Source organism: Thunnus maccoyii, chromosome 10 (genome assembly GCF_910596095.1).
Source record: "Thunnus maccoyii chromosome 10, fThuMac1.1, whole genome shotgun sequence".
In the NCBI taxonomy this organism is placed as follows: Eukaryota; Metazoa; Chordata; class Actinopteri; order Scombriformes; family Scombridae; genus Thunnus; species Thunnus maccoyii.
This window is the reverse complement of record NC_056542.1, coordinates 10,635,639-10,661,446: the sequence shown is the minus strand read 5'-3', so window position 1 is coordinate 10,661,446 and position 25,808 is coordinate 10,635,639. Positions and strand designations below refer to the sequence as shown.

The window sequence follows — 25,808 nt, the reverse complement described above, 5'->3', positions numbered from 1 at the left end:
AGGTGCAGTCTATACATGAGTAAACATTGATATAATATTGAAACACAAGCCTCCTTGCAGAACTTCCAAGACACATTTCAAATGTATGATGAGTCAAGTGGGAGTTATACTCTGCATGCTGCAAATAATGTATAAGAGAAAAATAGCAGGCTGTGAAGAATATATAGTTTCACTGAACAAAGCTAACAAGCCCTCTACTGCAAAGCAGATTGATTGATGGTGCAATTTCCCCATATGTATCAGGGTAGTGTGCTGACAGGAAATGAAAGTAAAAGAAAAATCTGCTGAATACAAATTGTGTTTTGCGTGAAGGTTTCAGTCAAAATGCAAGTTATCGAGATTGGGACAACAAATGATTCCATCCTCAAAACTACAGGTATTTCGTATGCAAAAGTCTCAGGGTCACTCTAAGCTTTTGTCTTTTTTTTTCAAATACTCATTTCAGAATGAAACATATCATTTCAAAGGCAGGCTGGCAGGCTTTTTGGAGCAACTGTTTAGTATGTGAGTAGTTTCTGATGTGATTTCATGTGACAGCTATTTACAAGCCTGCCATAGTGTCCAGGAGCAGAGGTGTACACTGTGTGACCACCTGCTCCTATAAATCAGATATTACAAACAATCTACCCATTAAATGATGTAATGCAAGTGTATCTGTCATTGTAGCATTTGAAAAAAAAACTTAGTATTACATCATCACACACTGGGATTTGGTATTCACAGCCTGGTCCACATTAAAGAACACCCTTCACTTTAACAATACAGTCTTAACAAAAGGTCAACTCACTTCCTTTTTTTGAAGAGCTTTTCAGGGTTGTCATGGAAATAGCTCAGTTTCCATCATGTGAGGGAGGTTGATCGTAACTCACTATCTCTGTTCTAGGATAACCATAATATGATGCTATGACATAACAACCACCAACTGCTACTACAGTACTTAAGTCAGATGAAGACCATGGGATGTGGTTGTCTGAGAGCTTCAGAAAAAGCTTGTAAGTGTTAAGATTATTTTGTCAAACTGCTATCTGCAAGGTTCAAGAATGACCCTTTATGCTCAGTATCCTCAACATTTTATTTTTAAACACACAAAAAAAGGTCAGGAAGCAACATTTTCTATCACTATACGGTTAGTGGCCTACTGGTTAAGACTGGATGATAAAATGTCAACTATTTTTTCAGAATAGGGGTTAAAAAATTAAAAAAACACATTTCCTCACCCGTAGCATACAGAGGAAGATGAGGTTCAGTCATAAAAATCTTACTGTAGGTCTATTGTTGACTTGTAATATGGGAAATTGTTGTAAATATGATCTATAATAAGCTCTTTTATAGAGATTTAATCAATGTAAATTGACTGTGAGAGACCTAATCTCTGTGCTTCCTATTCCTGGCAATGGAAAACAAAATGCATTTCATGTTGGTCTTCACCTGTGACATAGACAAAGGCACTGTGTTCCTGGATCCCCTCCCAGGTCCTCAGCCGGGCGGTGTAAATGCCTTCATGCTCTTTGTATACAGCCCTTAAAGTGATGGATGCCGTGTTGTTGATCGTCTTTATGTCCACGATACTGGACTGATTAAGCTGGATGCCTGGAGAAACAATAAAAAGTAACTTTTTAAACTCTTAAGTAGGCATGTAAATTGTCCAAATTCAGGCTCGTATGACTCATCTTTTGCAGTGCTTACCATCTCTGAACCAGCTGACATCCTGCTGGAAGGGCAGCAGAGCTGAAGTGAAGGTACACTGTAAGGTGAGGCTGTTACCCTCCTTCACCCATGTTGGAGGGAAGATGCTGCCAAACTGAGCTTCCGGCTCAAGCTTCAAGGCTAGGAGAGAGGGGGTGAGCAAAGGTGGGGAGAGAAGGAAAGATAAAAATGAATAAAGGGAGATGATGCAAAAGAAAAGTAAGGTAAAGAAATGTAAACAGGAGGGAAACTGGAAGATGAATCTGCAGGAAAAATACACACTTTCATCACTGGTGCTGTACAAAGGAAAAATTGATATTGAAATATAAGGCCAGACAAAGCATTACTGCACCATAATAATACTCCAGACAGTTATAATTTTGAGTGGATTTTGTGCAGACCTCCTTTGGACCACTACAAAGGGAAGAAGCATGACAGGTGAAGAAGAGAGGAATCAGAAGGCAGAGTAATAGCAGAAGGTAAGTGGCAGCAGGAAAAAGTATGCTGATTCATTCTCCCCTGCTCTGTCATCACGTTAAATGTGGTTTAAAACAGAAAGACTCCAATGTCTTTATACCATTGAGAACATTTGTGCTATGACATCAGTTTCTCATTATTCTCTGCAACCTAGAAGTAACAAGCTCGCCTTTACTCAGTTTCTCTCACTAGTGGAAGAGGGTGAAAGTGAACAAAGAAAACCAGGGAGTCTTAATTAAGTAAAACGACCATCTTATGCAGATTGGAAAAGCCATGATAGACAAAGTCCTCTTGCTCCATTCAAGGAAGCACAGAGAAAAAGGACAGCCCAGAGAGGCATTTCCTGGAGGCAACAGGAAAAGCCGAAGATGTGACAATGTTTTTTTGAAAGTGAACAATTTATGACAAGTTATTCCTTCACCTACCATTCTCTCACTTGTCAAAGCACTGAAGCAATACAATCTGAAAGTGAGAGATATGTGTGCGCTACGAGGCCTTGTCAAATCTCATTCTCAGGGATGAATCTGAGAGACTGTGACATGTTTCTTATAATGATCTTGCTCTGCTTAGTAGTCCAGGCTATCACAGGAATGTGCATAGCTTTATGAAAACACGCTGCTCAGATCTTTGTTTCCCACCATTCAAACGCTTAATGCCTGGTTCTCTCAGCACAATGATGATCATGATAAATTCACCAAAGTCGTGCTTTTGTTTATTGAGCAATTTGTGTTGGGAAAATATGATCTGCTCCATATAAGATGATCAAGTATCAGTTACATTAAAATGGCAGCCTGACAAGCCTGACAACATTACAGTACATGCTGATAAAGTCTCATTCAAAATGATTGCCCCTTAACGTCTGAGTGTGAGGGGAACGTATTAGCTAGCAACCACATAGTAGTTGCAGTGATGGGGTAGTTGTGAAAGTGTGGGTTTCCACTCAGTGGTGACCCAAAGGTTAAACCACCAAAGTAAACAGTAGTAGAAGTCAAAGGTGCTTGAAATTAAATGTATTATTATTATTATTATTATTATTATTATTATTATTATATCGATTTGTCCTAATCAGATGTGTTGTGCCATTTTGCCTCCTCTTCAGATTGATGTAAAATCTAAATTGGTACAGAGAAGTCTTTAGCTAGCCTGCAAGAACTTACGTTTTCAGTTTAAAACCTAATTTAAAATCTATACACGGCTTACTGACAAATTTAAGAGCAATACAGATACTGTTTTTTTAAAAGGAAAATTCATTTTTTTACAACCTGGGTCATGTTTAGATAGCTTATATCTAAACCATACATCCACCCAACCTCCATCTGAGAGACAACAGTATATAATTCGCAAGTGTTAAATGTAAACATTGGTTGTTTTAGGCAAGTGTAAGCTGAACATGTCCTGATCCCCACACATGGTGGAGGCTAATCTAGGCCAAAGAGTTCCACAGCCAATATGTGACGCTCCACAGCTTGAAGCAAAACTGCATAAATTCCCTGCTGTCCCTGGAATGAAATATACATGACGGTCGGTTGCTGCTCAATTGGAAGCAAGTCCCTCTGTCCCTGCAGCAACTACCCCACAAATAGTCTTACTTACACCCGTACATCAATGGACACGGACACCCACACAGAAACACAAACTACCATAACAAACAAACAAACGTAGACACACTGTTCGCTTTCAAGCCATCCGTCCATATCTTTCTTTATGAGGTGCAGCATCCACAGCAGCGCAGAGTGTTGTGTCACCGTCTTCAAAGCCATCAAGCCCTCCCTCATTTACTGGTGGAGAGAGGAACTTCAAAGGGTGGCAGAGAAAATGAAAGGGGACACTTTTCATTAGGCCCTGGTGTGAAACTTACCGGGGGTCTGTGAATGCTCTGAACCAGCCACGGCTCCTTGATATGCTGAATCGCAGGGCGGCAGTGCAACAGAGCAGCAGAGCAGGACCGATTGGATAAAAGAAGGGAGGGAGGGTCAGATTGGTGATGGAGACAGAAACAAAGCATGATATTGTGAAACTGAAAGAGAAAGAGATAGAGAGAAACAGCAGACAAATCAAACCTGGCAATACCACATTTATGCAAGTCACATCTAATATTCCCTTTAGCCAATTTTAACTACAGAAGAAAGCCTGTGAAATATAGATGACAAGGAGAGAAGCCTTGAAGTGTCTCATTAAGGCCCTGACCATTAATTGATATAAAAAGTTAAGGAACCTTACTGACAGGCACCAAGCCATTTCAACAAAGGATGTGTCATTTAAAGGTGCGAAAGAGAAAAGAAGTCTGTAAGGTCATGATGCTCGCTGCAGATGTTTGACTATTAGTCACCACCACACCCACTGTCTCATTTTAATTCATTATGCATGAGTGCTGCAATGAGATCTGTTTTTCTGATCGTTTTAGTCTGATGGGTGAAAGAGAGGAAATAGCATCCAAACTAGAAGTCATTCCCTCTGGGCTTTCTTATGAAAAGAAAATAAATTTGACTTGAGCATTGACAAGATCGGGGGGCATTAAGATGGATAGATATGTATGTGGCCAAGGCAGTGTCAGCACAATAAAGTGAAAAATGGAAATGTTCATTTTAGAGTCTGACTGATACTGGATTTTTGAAGCCAATGCTGATTTTATTATGTGAGAATGTGAAAATCTGATTAAGATACATTCACTTTAAAAAAAACAAAAAACCCCACAATCAAATCTAAAGGATCCTAACCAAATTGTTTATCAAAGAATTGGTTCAGGGTGAGGGTTATGTACTATTTTGCCTTATTCCTGATAGTGTGACTTTTTTGGTAGAGCAGGGGAGGATTTTACCCTTTTCTCTTTATAAATTTTACATTTTATTTAATTCTTCCCATGCATGTGAAATTTATTGTAATTAATAATAAGATCAAATAGTTATGTCAGAAAGATCACTTTTGTCTGTGCCATGTACATGTGGGTCACGTACAGAGGACAATCCTATCTGTGTAGCCAGGCTTTATTTTCTCCATCAAAATCCAATTTTAAGACCAATATTTCAGGTTTGAGAAGCTAAATACATGAGGGTCATTGTAGTTATTAGAAAATGAATTAACTTTTTGCACTTCTATTTTTGTCATTGCGCTTCTTTATTATTTTATTTCAATTTTTTCCAAAAACACAAAATCGTTAGCCACTCTTGAGAAGGGAGCAAGCGGGAGCAAGTCCGTTAAACTGTCAGTTGCCTAGCAACAGCGAAACCAACTGCCGATGTAGGGGGCGGGACTATTTGGTCATCTGGATACTACTAACGCTACTTCAATTGCTAAACACGTAGTTAGTTTAATTCAAGTTAAGTTAGTTTTGTCAATTGTTTTAGCTTAACTTCTTCTCGAGACTAGCAGTAGGGAGGTTAGGCGTTGAAGCACCCGAGGAAACTACAGTATTTGGGTCAAGGCGAGTACAAGAAGTGAGGAAAATCAACCGAGCTGATGCCCACAAAAGCTAACACTTCAGCGGCTAACGTTAACTAGCTAATATTGGACAGGTATAGCCCGTCGACCACCGTCTTCAACACCCACATGTTACTTCTGCTTTGATGTATAGTGTCACAATATACAAAAGTTTAAAGTGCTCACTTGTTATGGTATAATGGACAGACTGACTGGAATAAAACGTTGCCTTTTATCACAGATAAAACATCCAGGAACCATGTTTCACCACAGATGGTCTAACGTTTGTTGCTGGTCTTCAAGAGGGACTGAAGGATATTATCCTGAGGCGGTTTAATACTAACACCGGTCGCCTTCAGCTAATGGTGAGTAAGGCTTTTCTTGTTTTAATTCTCTACCACTTTGCTGCTGTTGCTGTATCTCTACATTGCGCCCATCTGCATCTGTTTGCTTTTGTGTGTTTTGTGAACATTTTTCTTTTAATTTTTATTTGATTTAATCTTTATTTAATCAGTCAGGCTAACTGAGATTAAGATTTCCAAGAGAGACCTGAGAACAAGAAACATTCATAACACAAGAACACAATCAACAGACAAGAAACAACACAATTACTTCATAAACAAGGAATTCATATAAACAGTTACAATCATAAAAAACATCAGATAATAATGATAATATAACATCGCTGCTGTCAGTGGTGTTTACTTTCTGGTTTGGTATTAGGTATTGGTACAGTGCTTTTGATTGTGAAGCTGTCTGGGTAATTAATAAATGCTCAATAGACTTGAAACCTGTATGTAGACCTAGTTGGTTGTTCAGTAGTTCTATTACGTGTGTTTTATCCTTTCCATACCAAGTTATTTTTATGTTTAATGTTATTTTAACATTACACAAGTGACAAAGTGACATTTAACATGGAATTAACTAAGTGAAATATCAAACAGGACCTTACCATAATATTGTTTTGATAGTTTCAAGACAGTCTTTATTTCTCAGAAATGTTTGTATACAAACTAAGAAAACAGATTTGTTATTCAATTGATATTTCTAGATATTAGAATTAGATATTATTGTTCTATATGATTCAGTCCCTTTTGACTATAAAATCCTAAGTGCACCATCACAACTTATTGAGGCTGCTGAAGGCTTTTTATCATATGACTGATACCTATTTTAAAAGCTACACTGTTAACAGGAACACCGAGTTTCTTTTTACAGTTCATTCCTAATAATTGCTTTTCAATGTGATTTTGCATCATTTGCCGTTCTGTAGATTTCAATTCATCATATGAATAAGAACTGTTTACAATAACACTAATATACACTACTGTCTTGAGCATTTTTCATGTTTATACAACAAAGCCACAAGGGCTGGTGTCATCAATGTATAAACCTTTCAGGAGTGTGTGTGAAGTTTCAATGTACCAGCTGTGACAAATATGGCTCTTGCTGCTGATCAGTGATTGTGTTTGAGGACGACAAAAGCATGTGGACAAGGTTTGAATAGCCTACATATAGTATAGTGGAAATCCTGTGATTTTAAACGTTGTGTGGACTAGTTCAATGGTTTTTATTCTTACAGCTGCTCAGGAGATGTCTCATACTTCACCCTACTGTAGTGTCTCAGTGTACCATTACCAGTCTAAAACCTTAAACTGAACTTGAGCATTTCAGTCCTGGTAGTATCCATAGTGTTTTTTTCCAGCAAGTTGTAGCTGATATGAAACAGGAAACTACTCACAGTTCACCACTAGCGTTCCAAATGTTATAGCTTCACCCAGAGGACTCTTGGCTATCACTTTATACTCGCCAGCATCTTCAGGAGAGCACCTAGGCAGGAATCAGGATGTTATTTAGCTGCAAAGGTTGTAAGCTGTTAAAGATGGAGCTCAAATAAAACGGTGTCTAGTGTTACAAAGCAGTTCTCTTCACTGCTTATTTTTCTAGCAATGGTATGCTTGACTATGTTGTTTTGGCTTTTAAATTATCCCCAAAATGCAGCATAAAGAAAGAAAGAGATGTAATGCCTTACTATCAGGCCACTCAACTTAATTGACTCTCAATCTTTTCTTTGAATTTCGCTAATGGCACAGAATTAAAGAACAGCACCAACATTTGTTTCTCCCTGTTTGACAGCCACATTTCATTACGTAACACTACAGTTTCCTAACCTGTCCCACAAGTTTCTTAAATTTCTAATCTAACTCTTGATTTATCAATGACAAAGTTGTGCTACCCACACATGCATTATCTTACACATACCTGTGTCATATTCATATGATTTTTGCACAAAGATTTTCAGCCTTAATTAGGGATTTGAGCTAGTGACCCACCTTCTGATCTCCAGTGAGTTAAGACCAAATCTTTGTTGAAGACTGTAATTCCAGTTGGACGTTCTCAGTGGCGCACCGTCTTTATACCTGATGTAAAAAGTTAAGAATAGATCTGAGTGTGTTCAGAGTTTTGTTTTTTAATATCAAAGCAGAAGTGAACATCAGGCTGCACTGTTCAATGCTCCTGCCCACTGATTACCTATGCACATCTTTCACTAATCAAATGTTAGTTTGGCTGAATACATGAATGCAAGAGGGGGCCTTTGATCTTTCATTCTGTCTTGTGCTGGGCATTGTTGAGGGCAGACTTTTGCAGTTCATTGGGCTTGATGGCTACCATATGGGATGGAGAAACCCACAAGCCGCAGGTGGATCTGGATCTCAGCTTAGGTTCATGAATACTGAACACACAATGTCTTTTCATCAGCTACTCTCTCGGGAGCGAAAGAATCAAGGACGACAGTTTGGCACGTTGCCTGAATTAACACAGGTGATTTCATATTGATGCAGAGGGCAATATTCAACTGAGGGTTCAGAACTGTAGTGTCATGACTCTTGTTTTTATGCAAGCGACTCAACTTTAAAGGACCAGTGTGTAAGATTTAGTGGCATCTAGCAGTGAGGTTGCAGACTGCAATCAAATTAATACACCTCCCCTCACCCTCCCCTTCCAAGCGTGTAGGAGAACCTACAGTGGCTGCAAAACTCCCAAAAACGCAAAAGGCCCTCTCTAGAGTCAGTGTTTGTCTGTTCTGGGCTACTGTAGAAACATGGCGGTGCAACATGGCGGCCTCCGTCAAAGGGGCCCCGCTCGCTATGTAGATATAAAGGGCTCATTCTAAAGTAACGAAACACAACTATTCTTATTTTCATGGGATATACTAAAAGTGAAACATACTTATGAATATTATATTCCATTTCTGCCAAGTCTGTTCCGCTAGATGCCACTAAATCTTACACTGGTCCTTGAAGTCTGTCTTTATATTCATGTACAATCGTATAACCTAACCTACCTCTTTACCAGTCACACTTTTATACTTTTACTGGTTGCATGACAAATTCAGCAGTATTTCCCGGTGTAATGAATGAGTATGAATGATGGAGATTAATTAATGATGCAATGTAGGGCTGCAACTAAAGAGTATTTTCATTATCTATAAAATTGTTCATCTTTTTTTGTCTACATATAAAATAGCGAAATGATGTCCATCACAATTTCCCATAGCCCAAGGTGACGTCCTCTAATAGTTTGTTTTGTCTAACAGTCCAAAACCCAAAGATAATTCAGTTTGTTGTCAGAGAAAAGCTGCAAATCATCGCAATCAAGAAGCTGGAACAAGAGAGCATTTGCTATTTTGGCTTAGTAAATGACAAATGATTATCCATCCATGCATCCCTCCATTCAATTTCAGCTCGAATACAATGTTACAATTGTATCAGGAGTACACATCATTATACAACTTGTGTAGTTGTTCCCTGAAAGTATTAACTTTAGGCCATCAGACTTCTTTCAGATTTTTTCAGCTCTAAACCAATCCAACCAAGTGAGAGACCAAATTAAAGTGACACCAGTCTGCTGTATGACCTGAGCAATAGACTTTAATAGGAACGGCCAGAAAATTAATCCCAGTAGGCCAATGGAGGCCAAATGAACGGAGTGCTGCTGAGACAGAAGTTCTTACCATGTGACCTTTGGGGGTGGGCAACCCTGGACGGTGCAGGAGAGTTTCACCGTCATGCCCTCCCAGACAGTGTGAGCCCTTAGAGGGATTGGAAAGTCTGGGGCCTTCTGACTCAGACGCTCCAGGTAATTCATGTACACAGATGCCTTCTTTTCTGCCTGAAGCAAAGATTGATCAAAATAAAGCATATTAAAAAAAAAAGCTGAATAAATGAATAGAGCAGATGAGATGAAAAGCAATGTGCTGACAAATATATGCAATATATCTATTAAAGGTTCAATATGTAAGAATCAGAAATTCCTTCTCAAATTAAACTAAAATTCTTACACTATCTTAGTACTTTCTAACAGAATATGAGAAACAAATAAACTAAGGACACACAAGAATGAAAATCAAACTTGAGATACAGTTAATTACCAACCACAAAACACAGTAATTGAAATTTATATCTCTGATTTGTAAAAGGTAACTAATTTGACCTTTTCTTCACAGTGGTTTTTACACTCTGAAGCCAATCTCCAAGAAATGGATTCAATACACATGAGTAAAGAAGGCAAATGTGAGATAAAATAACAAACCTGGCAGATTCTAGTTTGAATTAAACTTGCTAAATAATGGAATTGATGAATCGAATATCAAAATGGTTATTGATTAATTTTCTGTTGATCCACTTATTGATTAATCGACTAATTGTTACAGCTCTACTTGGTAGTTTAAATAGTTCAATTTACCAAACAGGGTGGAATTAAGCCAGCTCACATATGATAAACCAACCTCGATAACAAAAGCAAACCATGAGCCCCCTCTTCCCTTTGGCTGAATATGTACTGAAACCTGACAGCTCTTGGACCTTAATGGTGCATGGTTGAGAAGATTTATGAATGTGATTGAGAATATAAGTACTGTTGTATGCATAAAGCTGAATATGAGGCAGTATCATAGGTCACATGAGACCAAAACTTGACTTCTACCTGTCTGCGAAGGGCCATTTTATCAACGCGAGTTCGTAACTCGTGCTGGTTCCTGATCACGTCTATCTCCACCGTCTCAACCTCGTTCCCAAACATGGTCCACTTGTCTCTGTAATACTCTTCATCAGCATCCATAGTTTCCTTCAGGATTTCCCTGGAGGAGCACAGCACAAGTATTAATCAATATTATGATAATAATTAGTAATTAAGGACTGCTGTTTTTTATTTTATTCATGTAATTATTTATTTGTTTTCACCAGTAAGGGTGATGGATACAGAACACAAAGAAGTGAAGACATAACTTGACAGCAAAGCAGCAACATTCAAATTACCAATTCATATACAATATTTACATACTTAAAATTGTAAGTATGTTAATTTGCACATTTGAAGTGTTTATTTTCAGCTGCACAAAATATTTTCAATCAGAATCAGACAGCAAGTAATTTGTCTCTATTGAAATGTGTGATTAGGCTCTTAAAACAACCCAGACCTCCATCTGAGACAAAAGTAGAGACAGCAATTCAGAGAATGTTTTGAACATGGTATGACTCGAGACCTCTGAGAGAAATAAAAAGACAGCATTTAAACTGTCCCAGTCCATTTACAGACAAATGCTAGTTTCATGATATTTTGACAGTTTGTCGTTTAAAATACTCAGTGATGACGTCTGTGGTTCGCTGCTCCATTTATACCTACGTGTCATTTCACATGAGCACCATTCTCACAGGCGTTTCAAAGGTTTTGAAAAGTTGGTCTTTTTTGAGTGGAATATCAAGCCTCACTGCCACAGATGATTCACATCACTCTGCGGTGCTGGTACTCTAAAATCTCTCACATGATGGTGTGTGCCTATTCAGGTGTGGACAGTTCAAAGCGTTGCTGTGTTGCCGACTGTGTGACATCCTTATCTTTCCTTTTGATCAAGTTGGTTGTCATGGAGAAGGCTGGCAGTTGTGATATTCTATTCACTCAGAAGACACAAATTTTATCTCTGTTTGTTTGGGCAGAGAACGGGGATAGTAAGTAGGGCGGCTGTCATAGTTGGGGACTTGAGGGTTGTTGATTGGTGCCCTCACTGTATAGTGGTTCGTAAAGGATATGGCTCACAATTGTCCATATTTTTTGTATTGTTAATGAATCTCATGTGCAAAACCAACAGAACAATGAATTTATCCTACTTACAAGCATTGTGTGTGTATCCAAAGCCTGATATATTTTATTCCTCTGTGCCATAGACCTCCGTTGTTGTCCAAAAACTATTTAAAACACATCAGCGAGCCTCACTGTTGCATTGGGTGGAACGTTCCTTCACCACGAAGAGTGTGAGCACATTATTTTGTTTAGAAACGGCTCCAAAAATTAATAACAGTGATCACGTTTTCAGTCTTCGGAGAGTAATTTGGCAGACGCCAGGCATACGAGGGAATGCGGTTCCATTTACAGTGCTTCGCTAGCTTTTTGTGCTACATATCGCAGCCTCTTGACAAGACATTCCTTACACATGTCCATGAAGACCTCTGGTTGTCTATGATAAATACACGAGTACAATGAAGTATAGCTATGAATATATCCATATGCGCGTGGCATCGCACATTCTCTTGTGTACATATAGTTCATCCATATGCAAGGAAGCATTCACACTCCCAACATGCGTAAGCATGAATTTTGCCACCCTTTTAAATGCAGCGTTTTAATACTCCTCTCTCTCATCACCAGAGGGGTGTGTACCCTGAACCATCTTTTGATTGGCAGTCCCCAGGGCTTAATTAATTGAACATATAATTCACACACACATTGCCACAACAAACAGAGAGACAGAATCTTAAATATTCACAAAGACTTCCCCAAGCTTTGATGGCCACTAGAGCATGAATGGCCTTGCAAATACTTGCGATAATTCGTGAAATGCACAAACAGCATGAATAAACATGCAAATAAATATGGGTATGCATAGATGCCTATGCAGACATGTGCGTACCCATGCACACACTCACACTCCTCACACATACAGATGCCCAGAAACACAGTTTTGACTTTTTCTGCCTGTTTAGTAAAGTGTGTGCCTGTCAGTGTTTTTATCTCTGTGTGCTCCGAGATTTTAAGCCTTTAGGGAATGAATCACTGGAAAACATCAAGTCAGTAGGAATCAGAGGGTTTATGGCTTAATTATCGCTCCAAATGGAAAATTTAATTTTGCTTAGTGGTGCGAGGAACAGCAAACCCCTCCTGCCAAGACAAACCAGGCATGCATGAGTCAGCAGCATAATTTACAAGTGACACCTAACCACAGGGAAAAGATGGTAGAGAAACCATTATGTGAATCATATAGTAATGTGCAATTGCAGCCACACTTGCCACCACACAAAATGCATTCATTTTCACACAAATCAAAACAAATGTCATGCTCTCCCATCGTGCCACACTCAAGGCCTTCCAGAAATAATGCGCCAATCCTCAAGAGCCTTCAACTTCATCCTTGCTTCCTTCCTCTCTTATCCTGCGATGAGTCAGTCATCTTCATCTTCTTCATTACTAGGTTTCCAGCCTCCGTCCTAAAATATCTGTCCACACCATATTCGTCTAGGTACTTCTGAGGGGGATAAGACTTATGAAGAACTGAGTTTCGGTGGAGAAACTGCGCTTCAGAAGGAGTCGACCTTGCTAATTCAAGAGGTAGAAGGATTTAACAGGTGCAAAAAATCTGATGGTGATACAAGTCCGATGAATTAGAGTTAAGCACGTTAGCAAATAGGATAGACACTCGTTGATGAGATGGAGGGTTTTGGTGGTGGCATGGGAGAGGGCAACTAATTAGATGCCAAGTTGGCAGGGGCACAGTGCTGCAGCTGAGGCTCATTACTGTCAGATGTGTTTTGTCTTTCGAGAGGGTGTGATTTCACCGTCAATGACCCCCCCCCCCCCCCCCCACCACCACCACCACACACACACACACACACACACACTCCCTCTTCACTTTCCCTTGGCAACTCTATCTTCTAGTATTACTCATCTTCTCCTTCGATACTCATTGTGTGACCTTTGTCCTTCCGTCTGTTTACTGTTGTCAGCCACTTTCCAGCAAACCTTTCATGGCTTAAAGAAGAAAATATAGGCTATCAGTGTTATTTTTGGCGTTGATGGAGAAGTCACTAGAGATATCAAATTTTTGTGTTTTTGACACAAAAAGTCTAATTAGGTTATGGATGGGTTGGAAAACAGGAAAGAGTTTGCGCTAAGCTCCCAAATGTGAAAGGCAAGTGCTATTGTATCCTAGACACATACAGGACATGGTGTCCCTACAGTAGAAGAGGGATTTTGGTGAAGCAGTTCATCTGACGAGAAGCAACAATCCACTGGCTTCCTGTTCTTGGTGACCTAAACCTCTTTATTCTGGGAATTATTTTTAGATACATGACGTCCTCTCCATGACAGCTGAGCAGTAATCCTGTCTTTGCTACATGATCATAAGACACTTAAAAAGTAAAAAGTGACTCACACATGTCATTAACAAAAATAATCTCAGACTCTGATTCACTAATAAGTTAAAGGCTTTCTGTGCTAGTGAGTAATTAAGTCCAGTCACCAGCCACATGGTGATTTTTTTCTATTATCCAGTGAATTTTTTGGTTGACTTGTTAGAATAGTGGGTAATAACAGACTGTATAAGTTATGTTCTTTTCCATTTGAATAATAGTTTGTCAATAGCTTTTAGAGTCCTGCTTTATGTAGGACTGATTGTCTTTACAATCGTCTTCTGATAGAATGAGAGGATCCTTCCTCCTCTCTATCAGCACAAATGAACAAGGTTCTGCTGTATGACTCAGTCGAATGGTTAAGGCTTATTGGCTTCATGACATCAGTGAGATGGCAGATGATGGGACAAGTCCCCAGCTGGCCTTTTACAGACAGATGAGAGTTAAGAAAGAACCCTGATTTCTGTTGTTTATTGAGACTCTCTGTTGGCATAAAAGGAAAGCTGAAAAAATACAGCTCTTGTGCTGTAGTATCATACAGGGCAAAGCTACAGTGAAACTTGACCCACTCCTCTTTCTCAATAAAATGTAGAGAGAGAGAGGATGTGGTGACTACTGATGGAGAGGCAGAATTTTATGACAAGCACAGATCATCCAGGAAGGAAGTCCTCGAGAGAGAAGTGAAGGCTAGCTAATAGCATGAGAAGAAGAGGCTTAGCCACAGTTGTTGCCCTTTTGTATCCACAAAAGACTCAAAATGAGGAATAAAAATAATGTGCCTTAGCTGAGAGCTGCAGATGGAGATTTAAATTTGCCCCACACTGTCATTGATTTGTTGTTGTTGAATCTCAGCTATTAAAAGTTTTGAAAAATGTCTTTAATAATCTAAATTAGTGCTGTTGCATTAGTTAAGTTGCCAGCTTGGAGATACAGCACATGTGCTGTATTTATCTGATTGCACCAGTTTTCTATTATGATTTAAAGTGGCTCTGAAGAATGCAAATGTGTTGCCTATTATGGACAAGAGTGTGAGCCACATTTTTGGGAGTTACCAGTGTATCAGTCTGGCCAGGGTTGGGCAATATATGATGATATATACTGTGAGTCAATATACATTTGTCAACTGCAAAGAGATTTTTCCATATTTTGTCGTGCTTTTTTTTTTTTTTTAAAGGTATTTCTTTAATATCTCTGTGTGTATGTGAGGCCATTGCTGATGTTACAAGTCACTGGGCAGGACTGTCTGGTTATTTTATCCAACAACAAAAAGTTGTTAAAATATATATCAACATCATAATTTTATCCATATTGCCCACTCCTGAGTGAGTCTTGCCGATTATCAACAAAAACACATATGTAATTTACTTTGCTGTATCTTGTATCTCACCATGTCCTGTGACGGGGGATGCTGTCCATGTTCAGTATCTCCTTGACGGACATCAGGTCAGCAGGGATGATGGGATAGAAATCAGAGTACGAGGCTTCCTCATCACTGTTGCATCGAAAGAACGTCGGGGGAGAAAGAAAACAAGCAAAATTGTGCCTGATTAGCACAAGATATCTTGCATATCATCAAATGACACAGGTGAAAGATTAAAAAATGGATATTTTCCCTTGTCATCCTTCACAGTTATTTATTCTATTGATGGAGGGATTTAGTGTTCATATTAGCATGCTTATTCATTCTGTCATGGTTTTATGGCACATTATCCAATCTCAAGTTAATCAGACCATTTTTCCCCTCTGCCACTAGAAAGCAGCAGTGGCTCTCTTATTCTCTGTGTGAACAGCAGAGGAGGCCATACATCAGAGAGGGCTTCAGTAATGTAGGCAAACACAAAATGCATGAGGTTTCATTTATTCAAGCACTCCAGGGATTCAGTTTAAAACTTGCTCCAGACAGAAAACAGCTTAAATGGATATTTTTTTTGTCTCCTTTTCTTATTGTGAAGAACGAGCAAGGTAAACAATGACAAGCCATAATCAAAGAAAACAACATAAACTGCAAGTTTGAATCCACAAAAGGCAGGCCTTCTGTGAAATATGATGTCAATAATGTTTGTCGCACTAATACACTCCTGTCAGTCTGCACTGCTCCGGGGTAAGCCACCAAGCATGGTTCATTTTGTGGCTTACAGCAGATTTGTCACTGCTCAGTATAAACACACACACACACACACACAAGTGTTTGCTGAAATATTACAATGTAATTTGCAGATTCAGTGTAGCTCATTCAAACAGGATATGCAAAATACTGTATTCTTTTGTGAACACATTGTAATTTCAATCATCTTCCCTGAAGAAGATATCAGTTATAATTGCAGTGCTGTCAATGCTGGCTATAGTTCGGGGGCTTTATTGTGTTACACAGCTGTTGGGCATAAACTGTCTGCAGTCTCTTCAGTTTGTTTTCTATCAGGAATTCATGCTACAGTGTTTTTAACACGCTTTTCTGGATTTTAGCCCAGTGTTTTATCTGATTTACCTACTAGTTGCCTCCTATGTTTGGGGTGCAAAGCCTAATCCAGCTATCCAAGCAGTGCAGCTGATGACCTGTTTTCTCTCAGGTGCGATAAATCCGATGACCATCATCAGCTGCTTTCCCGCAATCACTGTTCCCCTTTCCCCACTGGTGTACAAACACACATACTATTGTCTATAGGGAGCTTATATAATCAGGAGGAACAGGGGCCACCGATGTGAGCACGGGCAAGTGGTGACTATGTTGTGTGTATGAGCCAAAGGTTTTGGGTTTGAGCCAAGAGGTTGGTCATAGTACAATGGCAATTTCAGTTGTTGTGCCATCATAGTATGCAATCATCTGCAACGTTCAGTTTAAACCCACATTGTATTTGTGTCAGCTGACGGTAGAACTGTTTGTGTAATGGTTGATGAGCTGGAACACAGACTGAACATGATGAACCAAACATGGATACGTACGGCAAATCAAAAACAGGGACTTCTCTCTTCATCATGGGCACATAGCCAAGCAGACGCACACATATAAACACCAACAGACAAAGGGCACACACATTTAAGCCCACACTAAAGCATGAGCTCTCCATTTAAAGCACCGACAATAAACTGAGCTGACCTTTTTGATGTGCACCCCTATAAACAGGAGAGGGGCATTTGTTGTTTTTAGCGACAAGGTCACTCGAGGCAATGAAGTTGAAAGGCATTTTTGTAACTGGAGAAGAATTAATTTTTGCTCTCCTTTTATCCACAGATGACTGGTGTACTTTTAACAAGAGTAATTACAACCACAGTGACAGGATATTTTAAGATTGGATGCTTTTTTTATTTTTCATGTGTTTATTAGTTCTATATTTACAGGATGCTTTTGTCTGGTTTGGAAGTGAGGTACATTACAGTACAACACAAAATAAAAAATCCCAAAGTTTGTGTGCCAGAACTGTATATTTACTCAGGTGCGTATTGCACAACCCCCAATTACCGTTGCTCACAACTAGCCTCAGGCATTACTTTTAACAAGCCATCTTACAAATGGCAATGCAAATGTACATGACTTCTCGTTTTCTTTTGTTTGTAAGCTGGGAAATTTCCCCATTTCACGGCGCTCAGAGAACAACTTCTCCTTTTCCTGTCTTATGCTTTTTTTCTTCTGCTTTGTTTAGGTTCCCTTTGAGTGTGTGCTGTGAGGCTCAGGCCATTGAATAATGTAGTGCAGAGCCTGCGGCAGGGTAGTATCACTCAAGTAGAGGACAGGAACATACACACACATGTGCACCTACACAAGCAAACAAACATTTTAAAAAGAGATGATACTTGTACTCTGTGCAGGAGAGTGAAGGGCAGTGTCCAAATTTAACTTTTTGACTCACCTGCCAAGGGGAGCGGTAGATGAAAAAATCCACCGGCCAAGCATATTTTTTACCAGCCAAAATAATAAATTGCCTTTTTGTGTCACACACACATTTGTTTCAGTACATTTCATTGAGATAATAGGCCAGAGCAAAATGTCCTTAAAATAACCCAATAAACATGCATTATCAAAGCATGTTAGTACAGACCAATATTTTATATTTATCAATGTGATACAGATGGTTGTACGAAAAGATTTTGTTTTGGGTATAAAGATTTCGTAATGCCAAAATGAGCAACATCTGCTGATCCAGACGTTTATTTTGCCATTATGTACAACTCTGTATGCAAGACGCTTTTGTATATTTTATGGGTGAATCTGGGAAGTTAGCCAACAAAAACAAACATCTGCAGGGATTAAAGTTCTCCATCGCTATGATGGATTTCCGTCATTTGGGTTGAGAGAGAGCGAGAGGTAACTCACCACTCATTCTCTATCTCCGATGGTGTGTAACAGCATGTGTGCACGTGACCAGTGCGGAGTATCAAAACATAGAGCTTTGCTCAACTTAAGCGAATAGTTCCGAGTGACAAATCAAACATCGGAATTAGACGGAATAACAACGGTAAGATTTGTATTGTTGTTGAATGTTCAATATGAGGTGAAAATGAGTTAGATGTGCGTAAAAAACACATATGCGTGTCTACACTATATAGGGACAAACATGATTAAGTTCCTCCGAGCCGTCAAGCCCGATATTTAATTACATGACTATTATGGTACAAACGTTTACCCGCCAGTGTGGCCGATAGCCTTCCGAGATTTACTTGTCAAACGGAAAATCTACCCCGATTTGGCATTTGGTGGGTGTTAATTTCAGACCCTTGTGATGGGCATACATTTATGCATTCATAAACAACAGGCTTCCTCAAAATAGTAACTCGGTGTAACTAGCAGGAGGAAATAAAAAGAGGAAAACTGCTGAGAGACGCTGCATGTCAACAACATGGACTAAGAGTAGTCCTATAAAACCCAACTGTGTTTAAGGCAAAACTGTTCTTGTCTTTAGTTTTTTTTTCCCTGAACTTGAGCGTGCTTCCACTGAGGATGTTTGGAGTATAAATTTTACAATGCACCTGCTCTCTCACTCCTTTTTTTAGACAAAGAATGACATGACCTCTAAGTTCAGCTGAACTAAGCTCAATGTAAAAATTGCTTATTTTCATCATCTCGAAGGAAAAAAATGGGCCCAATTCCCTTTATTCTGCAAAGGAGATTGCAGACCCATAGGTTAGCCTAATTTAATAACTCACTGCAGCAGGGGGCCTGTGAAAATGAAGGCAAATTTGACTTGAGACTGCTAGGGGCAGGTCGGGAGTGATTCCTATTAGATCTTACCGGAATCATCTGGGAGCACTGGTGTGCCTGATTTTTTTTCTTTTTTGTTTTTTGTATTTGTCTTTTGCTGTAGTGCCACTGGATGGGCCTACTGTATGTGAGTGAGTGTGTACAGGTGTAGACTACTGTTGTATTACTGATATTTTACTTGAATCCCATCTTAAAGCTTGTAAAGTCAGTGTCTTTAACAGCAGCAAATGAGACCAACATACTGAAACATTTTAAGCCAGAATGAAAACAAAACTGAATACATTTTTGATGTAACAGTCTTACCCCAAGATCTGTTAGTAGCTGTTGGTGTTCAATTTTCTATATTTTCAAAACTATTATAATGGGCTTCTCATCCATGTTTGCTTAAAAGTTGAGGTTCAAATTTCAATTTTGACCTTGAGATTGTTTTATCAACTGCTGTTTCAAGGTCAAAAATTAACCACAGTGAGTCAGAGCTCACTCTAGGACACGTTGGAGCCAGTTCACGTATCACGCTGATATTAAAAGTAAGCTAATGCAGTTGCCTGTTGCTCATTTTAATCTGACAGTTAATTGTTTCAAAGTTAATTTTGAGAGCTCTTATGATTTAAATTTTTTTTTTTTGCATTTGCTGCTGTTTGTGTTTGTCTGGCAAGCCAGAGGCCAACTGGAACGCTTCCCATTTACTGGATTTGACTCTTCAGCTAATATCCAAACTACAATAACACCACTAGCCCCAAAATAACTTGTATAACTTGTTGTAACTTTAAATATCTAAATATATCCAGCTTCACCTGCCTGTGTGTGTGTGTGTGTGTGTGTGTGTGTGTGTGTGTGTGTGTGTGTGTGTGGTCAAGGTTTGCTGAACATGTGGGGAACTCCGGTAATACAATCTCAGTCTGAGCTGTTGTAGGGAAACACATAACATTGATATAACATTGATTAATTGAGGCTGTGGGAACCATTATGTGCATGTGTAAGCTTTAAATTGTCTGTGATTGTGTGCGAGAGTGTGCGAGAGTTTGTGTATGAGTGAGCTATGTAGTGAGTCGGGGCTTGTCCATTCATGCCCAACCAGAGGCACCTTAATACCAGAGACAGACTTCTCTGTGGTGGAGAGGGTCTCAGCGACATGTGTTTGTGAATATTGTATGTGAATGTATTGTACTAGCGGCTACCAACGGTGGCCCACGGGGTGTGCTTGAATGAATGTAATGTCTCCTTGAGCTCAGAATAACCAGCCTGGCATATGTCTCTCTTCAATAAATACTTAATACCTTAGTCATCCTTCAGCTGCAAAAAGAAATCAGTCATGATCAATCAAGACAGCTTTGTGCATATTGAGCAGCATAATACTAATCAAACCAAAGCACTTAAGTCCTGAAAGTATACATTTACTGTAAGGCAGAATCTGTAAATGCTGTAGAGGAATTATTTTATTTTCTGACAATGGTAAAGTGTACGTTTATTGCAAAAGACATTTATCAAGTAAGATTTATTAACTAATTCAACCCATAAATGAGTCTTAATTTTGAAGTAAAAAAGAAGCCCGAAGGTTTGACATTTTAACCAGTTTCAAATATTAATCCACTTGTTTCATGAATTTTGTAGCCTGAAGTGCCATTTTTATGATACTAGCGCATTGATTTACCTCATTTTGTCTCATTTCACGATAGCAATTTCTGAAAAATGCCTGAAACAAGAGATACTAAGCTGGAATAGAACTAAATTATCTCCACTCATTGCCAGACTTTGTCTCTTGGTTTAATTAAAATCAGAGTTAAGGGCTCAATATGAGACTTGATGACTTATCAAGATGAACATTAGATTTTTCAGTATTGTAATATTACAGGTAGAACCTCTGATTTATATAGCTTCTTTTTTAGATGAGAAATACAGACGCGGTGTTGTCCCGAAGATGAGGGGAGTTTGTGTGGGATCAAAAGCCTGGTACTGTAGTTCAAATTCCTAAACTAATAAAAGGAGTGGTAAAAATAAATTAGCTAATGTCTTTTCCTTCCCAGAAAACACCTTTCATGTGTCATTGAAATTGTAATAGAAAGCTCAGACTTTTGGTTTTATGTTGCTCTATAAAAGTGATACAGATTGGTGCTTAAAATACCAGCATCCTGATAAAAAAAATAGGATTTACAAAAACAACATTGCTATCCTACTGTGTCCTACTGTATGTGGACACAGTGTGTTTGCACCTGGAGGTGAAGGTCTTCTTCTTGATCTGGGAGGACAGTTGCATGCTGTGAGACATCTTGGACGACGACTCTTCCTGCTCTCGCTTCATCACCATCCTGGTTTCCATGGTAACCCCCCAACTGGCACCTGTGGAGGAAGGGGAGACTGGCAGTGAGGATGCAGAGGTGTGTAGGAGGCTGGTGATACAGAGCCAGCGGGAGTCAGTCAGAGACTAAAGGTGCTGTAGCCTCAGCCAGAAAAATAACTACATTATTTGTGGCCCCCTTTACACCTTGCATTAAAATGCGTTTTGGGTGATCAGATTGCAATCGGATAGTGCTTCACCACATTAAAGTACAGATGAATTGTGATTTGATTGGCCAAACCACCTCCGGAGCTGGTCAGGGATGCATCGTGACCACACTAAACACAAATGTAAATGCAATTGCGTTGTCAGTCCACATACAGCAACTATGTGGGTGAAAATACGTAATCGTGTGCGACTGTTCCAAACCAGCGAGGTAGCAGCCAGTAGCCAGTTAGTGAGCTAAGCTACTAGCGAGAAAGCTATGGATATTCAAGACACTCGTTGATGGAGTCAAGACAAGACGGCTACTTCCCCCGCTTCGAAATGCAAGCAAAAGTTCATACAATAGCACAGCTTCACCTATGGCTACCATCTTTTTTTTTTTTTTTTTTTTGACCTGCAGCAATGAGAGGAAGATGTGACGTTTGATTGTTTGAGCTGGACAGAGCGATCAGATTTCTGGTGGACACTGGAGACACACATTAATACCAGGTGTAAATATAATGAGGTTAAATCATATCTAGATACAATCTGGATAAGAGACACATTTTAATGCAAGGTGTCAAGGGACTCTTTGTAGGCATTCAACAGACACTATTATCTGGAAAAGCTCAAAGCTGTATATTTTATATTGAGTGCAAATGAGTTGCCAAATTAATGGCCACTTTACAATGAAGAGACTTCAGCCTTGGCAAGAAGCACACCTATTTATATTTTGCTTTGTATGCAGAAGAGACCCTACAGTTACATGTCTAGTACTTTGCTCAGTTGAAGTGGCAAAGTAATGACTATTCCATATCGTGGTCATGCAGAAATGTAAATCGGCCTCCATCCTCATCCTCAGAGAATTATAATTGAGCCCAAAGGGTGTGCTAAGTGTATGCAAAATGTTAACTGCACCATTTAGCTCCCTGATAGATTAGTGCTATCTAAAGAAGCCCCAGTCTTGTGATATCTTGCAGTGTCTTGGGATTAGCAACCAAAGTGCATTTAAAGACAGGGCAGGGTGCTATTAATAACATAATGTTTCTGAATAAAAATCTGACGCAATTACATCCTGGATCAAAAGAATCGTGCATCAAACTTAAGTCAGCCTCCCTGACTTCCATTTGTGAAGTTGCCCTTAAACACCTACAATAAGTGGACGTTGATCCAAAGTGTCATTTATGTACTTTAGAGAGGAAAATTACTGTCTGAAATTAAAGAGTTAATACTTTAAAAGAGACTCAATCTTTAAATATGTAGCTGTTTTTGAAAATACAGAACTTTCAAAGTAACTAGGCCTTATTTTCTCTGGTCTATAAAATATCTATTTTTCCAAGAACTCTGATGTCTCAGATGTTCTTTTATCTAGCCAATGGTCCAAAATCCAAAGATATTCAGTTTACTATCGTAGAAAACTAAGAAAACAGCAGTGAATCAGTTAAAATGTCTGTGTTAAATTGCTGCAGATTTATTTCCTGTTGATTGACAAATTAATTAATCAGCTAATTGTTTCAACTCTAAAATTAACCTATACTATGTCAGGAGCTATATTGTATGCACAGTTGTTTGGTTTCACATTTTGAATGCTATTTTGAATCAAAATACTTTTTCATTTCTTTGGAATACAGTGTGGTTTTTACGTGTACTGTAGGTGTGGAGAAAAGGTGTATTTCAGTCCCATGTTGAATGAATCACCTCTTTGTGGGCTGCTGATCCACTACTAATTCATCAGTTGAGGTCCGCCATGCTGCTGCCCACACCCTGCCCATCATTAATCATGTGGCTGCTCTGGGGAAGTGAATGCAGAACGCACCCTACAAACAGAATCAGGTCATGCCTGAGTGATGGCTTCATTCACCCTCTCCCAATAGCAACCACCTGTGTTAGCACCATAAACAAGCGTAATGTGTTATTTCTTCTCATCTCCTTCAGTTACATCGTGGAAAACAGCAGCATGTTGGCTAGCAGGCTAATAGGCTACTGTGCCAGCTGATTCCCCTGTTGGATTTTTTTTTGGCTTAGTGTTGTGCAAGGGGAGAGGTGTGTTTGAACACTGTTAATGGAAGGTCGACCTCTGGCACATTAAAATTGATCAGTCTCCATGGGTAGGCCTGCATTCTGAGCCCCTGGAGGGAGAGGAGCAAAAACAAAGCAGTGCTCTTTTATACATACAGTGCAGTTTTTAGTCTCTGGAGTGAAATGAGAGCTCAGTCTCCAGGTCTCTGATAATAAAAAAACAGTAGCAACAGAGGAACAAGGGGACAAATGATTTGCTATTCTGCTCGTTGAAGGGGAAAGCATTGTCTGAACACGACAGGAGCTTGCTTTATGCCATCTCCAGAGAGTAATTAAAAGCTACATCCATTGAGGCCATCAAAAGATGAGACCATTAAGAAGTTCAACTAGCTGGAGAAGCAAGGACTCTCAGGAGAAACAACCAGAGAAAAGGAGCCTCTCTGACAATACAAAGACAGACTAATAATCAACAGCATTATGCAGATGTGCTATAGAGACACAGCGTGTGCATTTTACTGAGGCTTAGTGTTGTGGTTTTATATTTTAATTGATGGTAGTCACGTACTCTAAAGTGTCAGTAACCTGTCTTAACTGATGAAAGGCAAAAAACTGGATCCCTTTTGTGCTAAATCTAGATGAATACTGAGTAAAGGAAGTCCCACTCACACTTTTCTTTAAAGAAACAGGTGAAGTCCTCTGGGTCTCAAAGATCTGTCGGACGGATACACCCCACTTCCTTTTCCGTCTGCCTGTCTGTCCCTCTCTCCTTGAAGATCTTGTTCGATCTTGCTGTCTCACCTCCTCGTATTACCTCTCACTGTCTATCCTGTCTGTCTACTGCACTTTCTCTGTCCTCTCTCTATGCCTGTCTTGATGAAGCAGCGAGGGTGACCCTGAACACAAAGTGTCCTTCAGTGCCAAGAATGTGGACAACACAATGCTCTCTCATTCTTAAGTTGGTAAATATAGACCAATGACACCTCCCCTGTATACACACACACACACACGCACACACTAAACTTTACACCGCACTTAGTCCTAAATGAATGTGGACACACAAAACCACCACGGGCACACACACAGACACAGATCATTGCCATCATCCAGATCGATTTTACAGACAGTTCTGCAGACAAGCAGCTAAGAGATGACACAATAACTCCCTGTACAATAAGAGAAGCTGGACGGAATGACCTGAGCAGCTGAAAGGAACAGCTGGATTAGCCTCAGGAGAACAACTGGCTGTGGTGGAATTACAAATGTCTGCTCAATAACTGTCACTAAAAGAAATATATATTTATTTCAGCCCTCTCAGCACTTTCCCACCTGGGTGCAAAGAATACAGAATAAGAGGCTCGGAAATAACAAGCGGGAAGATGGAGGAGACAGAGTGCTGTGGGGAGGGGGGAAGACGCAGAGAGAAAAGGAGGAAGAAGATGGCATCAGAATGGAAAGCGAATGGACGGAAGCTACTCAGCTGTTAAGTAGACTTCGTATAGAGTGACACTTGAACCATCTGGTTCCTCCTTATTAAAAATCGGACCTTGGACTTTTTATTTTAAAAAAAAGCAAGAGGTTAATGACAACTGTAACAACACCTGAGACTTCCCAACTAATTCTTTTGTTTTCCGATTTTCCTTTTTGTTTTATTTCTTTGTTTCTTTTATTTTAATTTTTATATATTTTATTATATTTTTTATTATTTCACTGTCTTCTTTCACTTTTTTCACTCCTATATTGCCTCTATATTTGATATATTATTTCCCTAGTGCTTTTTTTAGCCATGCTAGCAGTATGGCTGTATAGAGATGGTAATCCCGGTCTGTCTCATTTCTCAACAATTATTGGATGGGTTGGAACAAAATTTTGCCGATGTCTTGCCTTCTTCCCGTAGTGCAGCCATTACTTGTGATTTTGAGTGATGCGTCTCAAACCAATGGATGGATTGACATTAAATTTGGTACCGCTATTCATGTCCCCCTCAGGATGATTTGTAATAACGTTGGTGAACCCTTTACTTTTCCTCTAGTGTCATCATCAGATCAAATTTTCAGTTTTTCCAGCACTTTGGTTG

The 25,808-nt window shown here is 39.4% G+C and overlaps 1 protein-coding gene and 1 long non-coding RNA gene across 9 annotated transcripts in view; one reads left to right on the top strand and one right to left on the bottom strand.

Moving 5' to 3' along the window:
* The window catches only part of myom3 (myomesin 3), a 60,557-nt gene extending 35,872 nt beyond the window's left edge, over nt 1–24,685 (bottom strand). For 2 of the 3 annotated variants that reach the window (XR_006098406.1, XM_042423585.1), the window contains exons 1-9: nt 21,447–21,608; nt 15,430–15,534; nt 10,567–10,720; nt 9,596–9,753; nt 7,914–8,000; nt 7,322–7,410; nt 4,022–4,066; nt 1,687–1,827; nt 1,429–1,590 (exon numbers count right to left, since the gene is read on the bottom strand). Coding sequence is in view for 1 of the 3 variants with exons in the window: in XM_042423585.1 (XP_042279519.1) it covers nt 1,429–1,590; nt 1,687–1,827; nt 4,022–4,066; nt 7,322–7,410; nt 7,914–8,000; nt 9,596–9,753; nt 10,567–10,720; nt 15,430–15,534; nt 21,447–21,553 (1,048 nt within the window). In the remaining 2 variants the exon portion in view is untranslated. Of the gene's footprint in view, nt 1–1,428; nt 1,591–1,686; nt 1,828–4,021; nt 4,067–7,321; nt 7,411–7,913; nt 8,001–9,595; nt 9,754–10,566; nt 10,721–15,429; nt 15,535–21,446; nt 21,609–24,400 lie in introns of those variants that run through there. The other variant, XR_006098407.1, reaches the window with a different exon arrangement.
* On the top strand, nt 5,390–25,398 carry LOC121905378. Of its 6 annotated transcripts, none has more exons than XR_006098410.1 (4): nt 5,390–5,675; nt 5,822–5,945; nt 13,154–13,242; nt 25,041–25,398. It is a non-coding gene; the product is annotated as an uncharacterized LOC121905378 (long non-coding RNA). The 6 variants fall into 6 exon arrangements; XR_006098411.1 differs by lacking the exon at nt 25,041–25,398 and adding an exon at nt 15,465–15,481; XR_006098408.1 differs by lacking the exon at nt 13,154–13,242 and having other exon boundaries at nt 5,394–5,675; nt 25,041–25,394.
* The last annotated feature ends 410 nt before the right edge of the window (nt 25,399–25,808 follow it).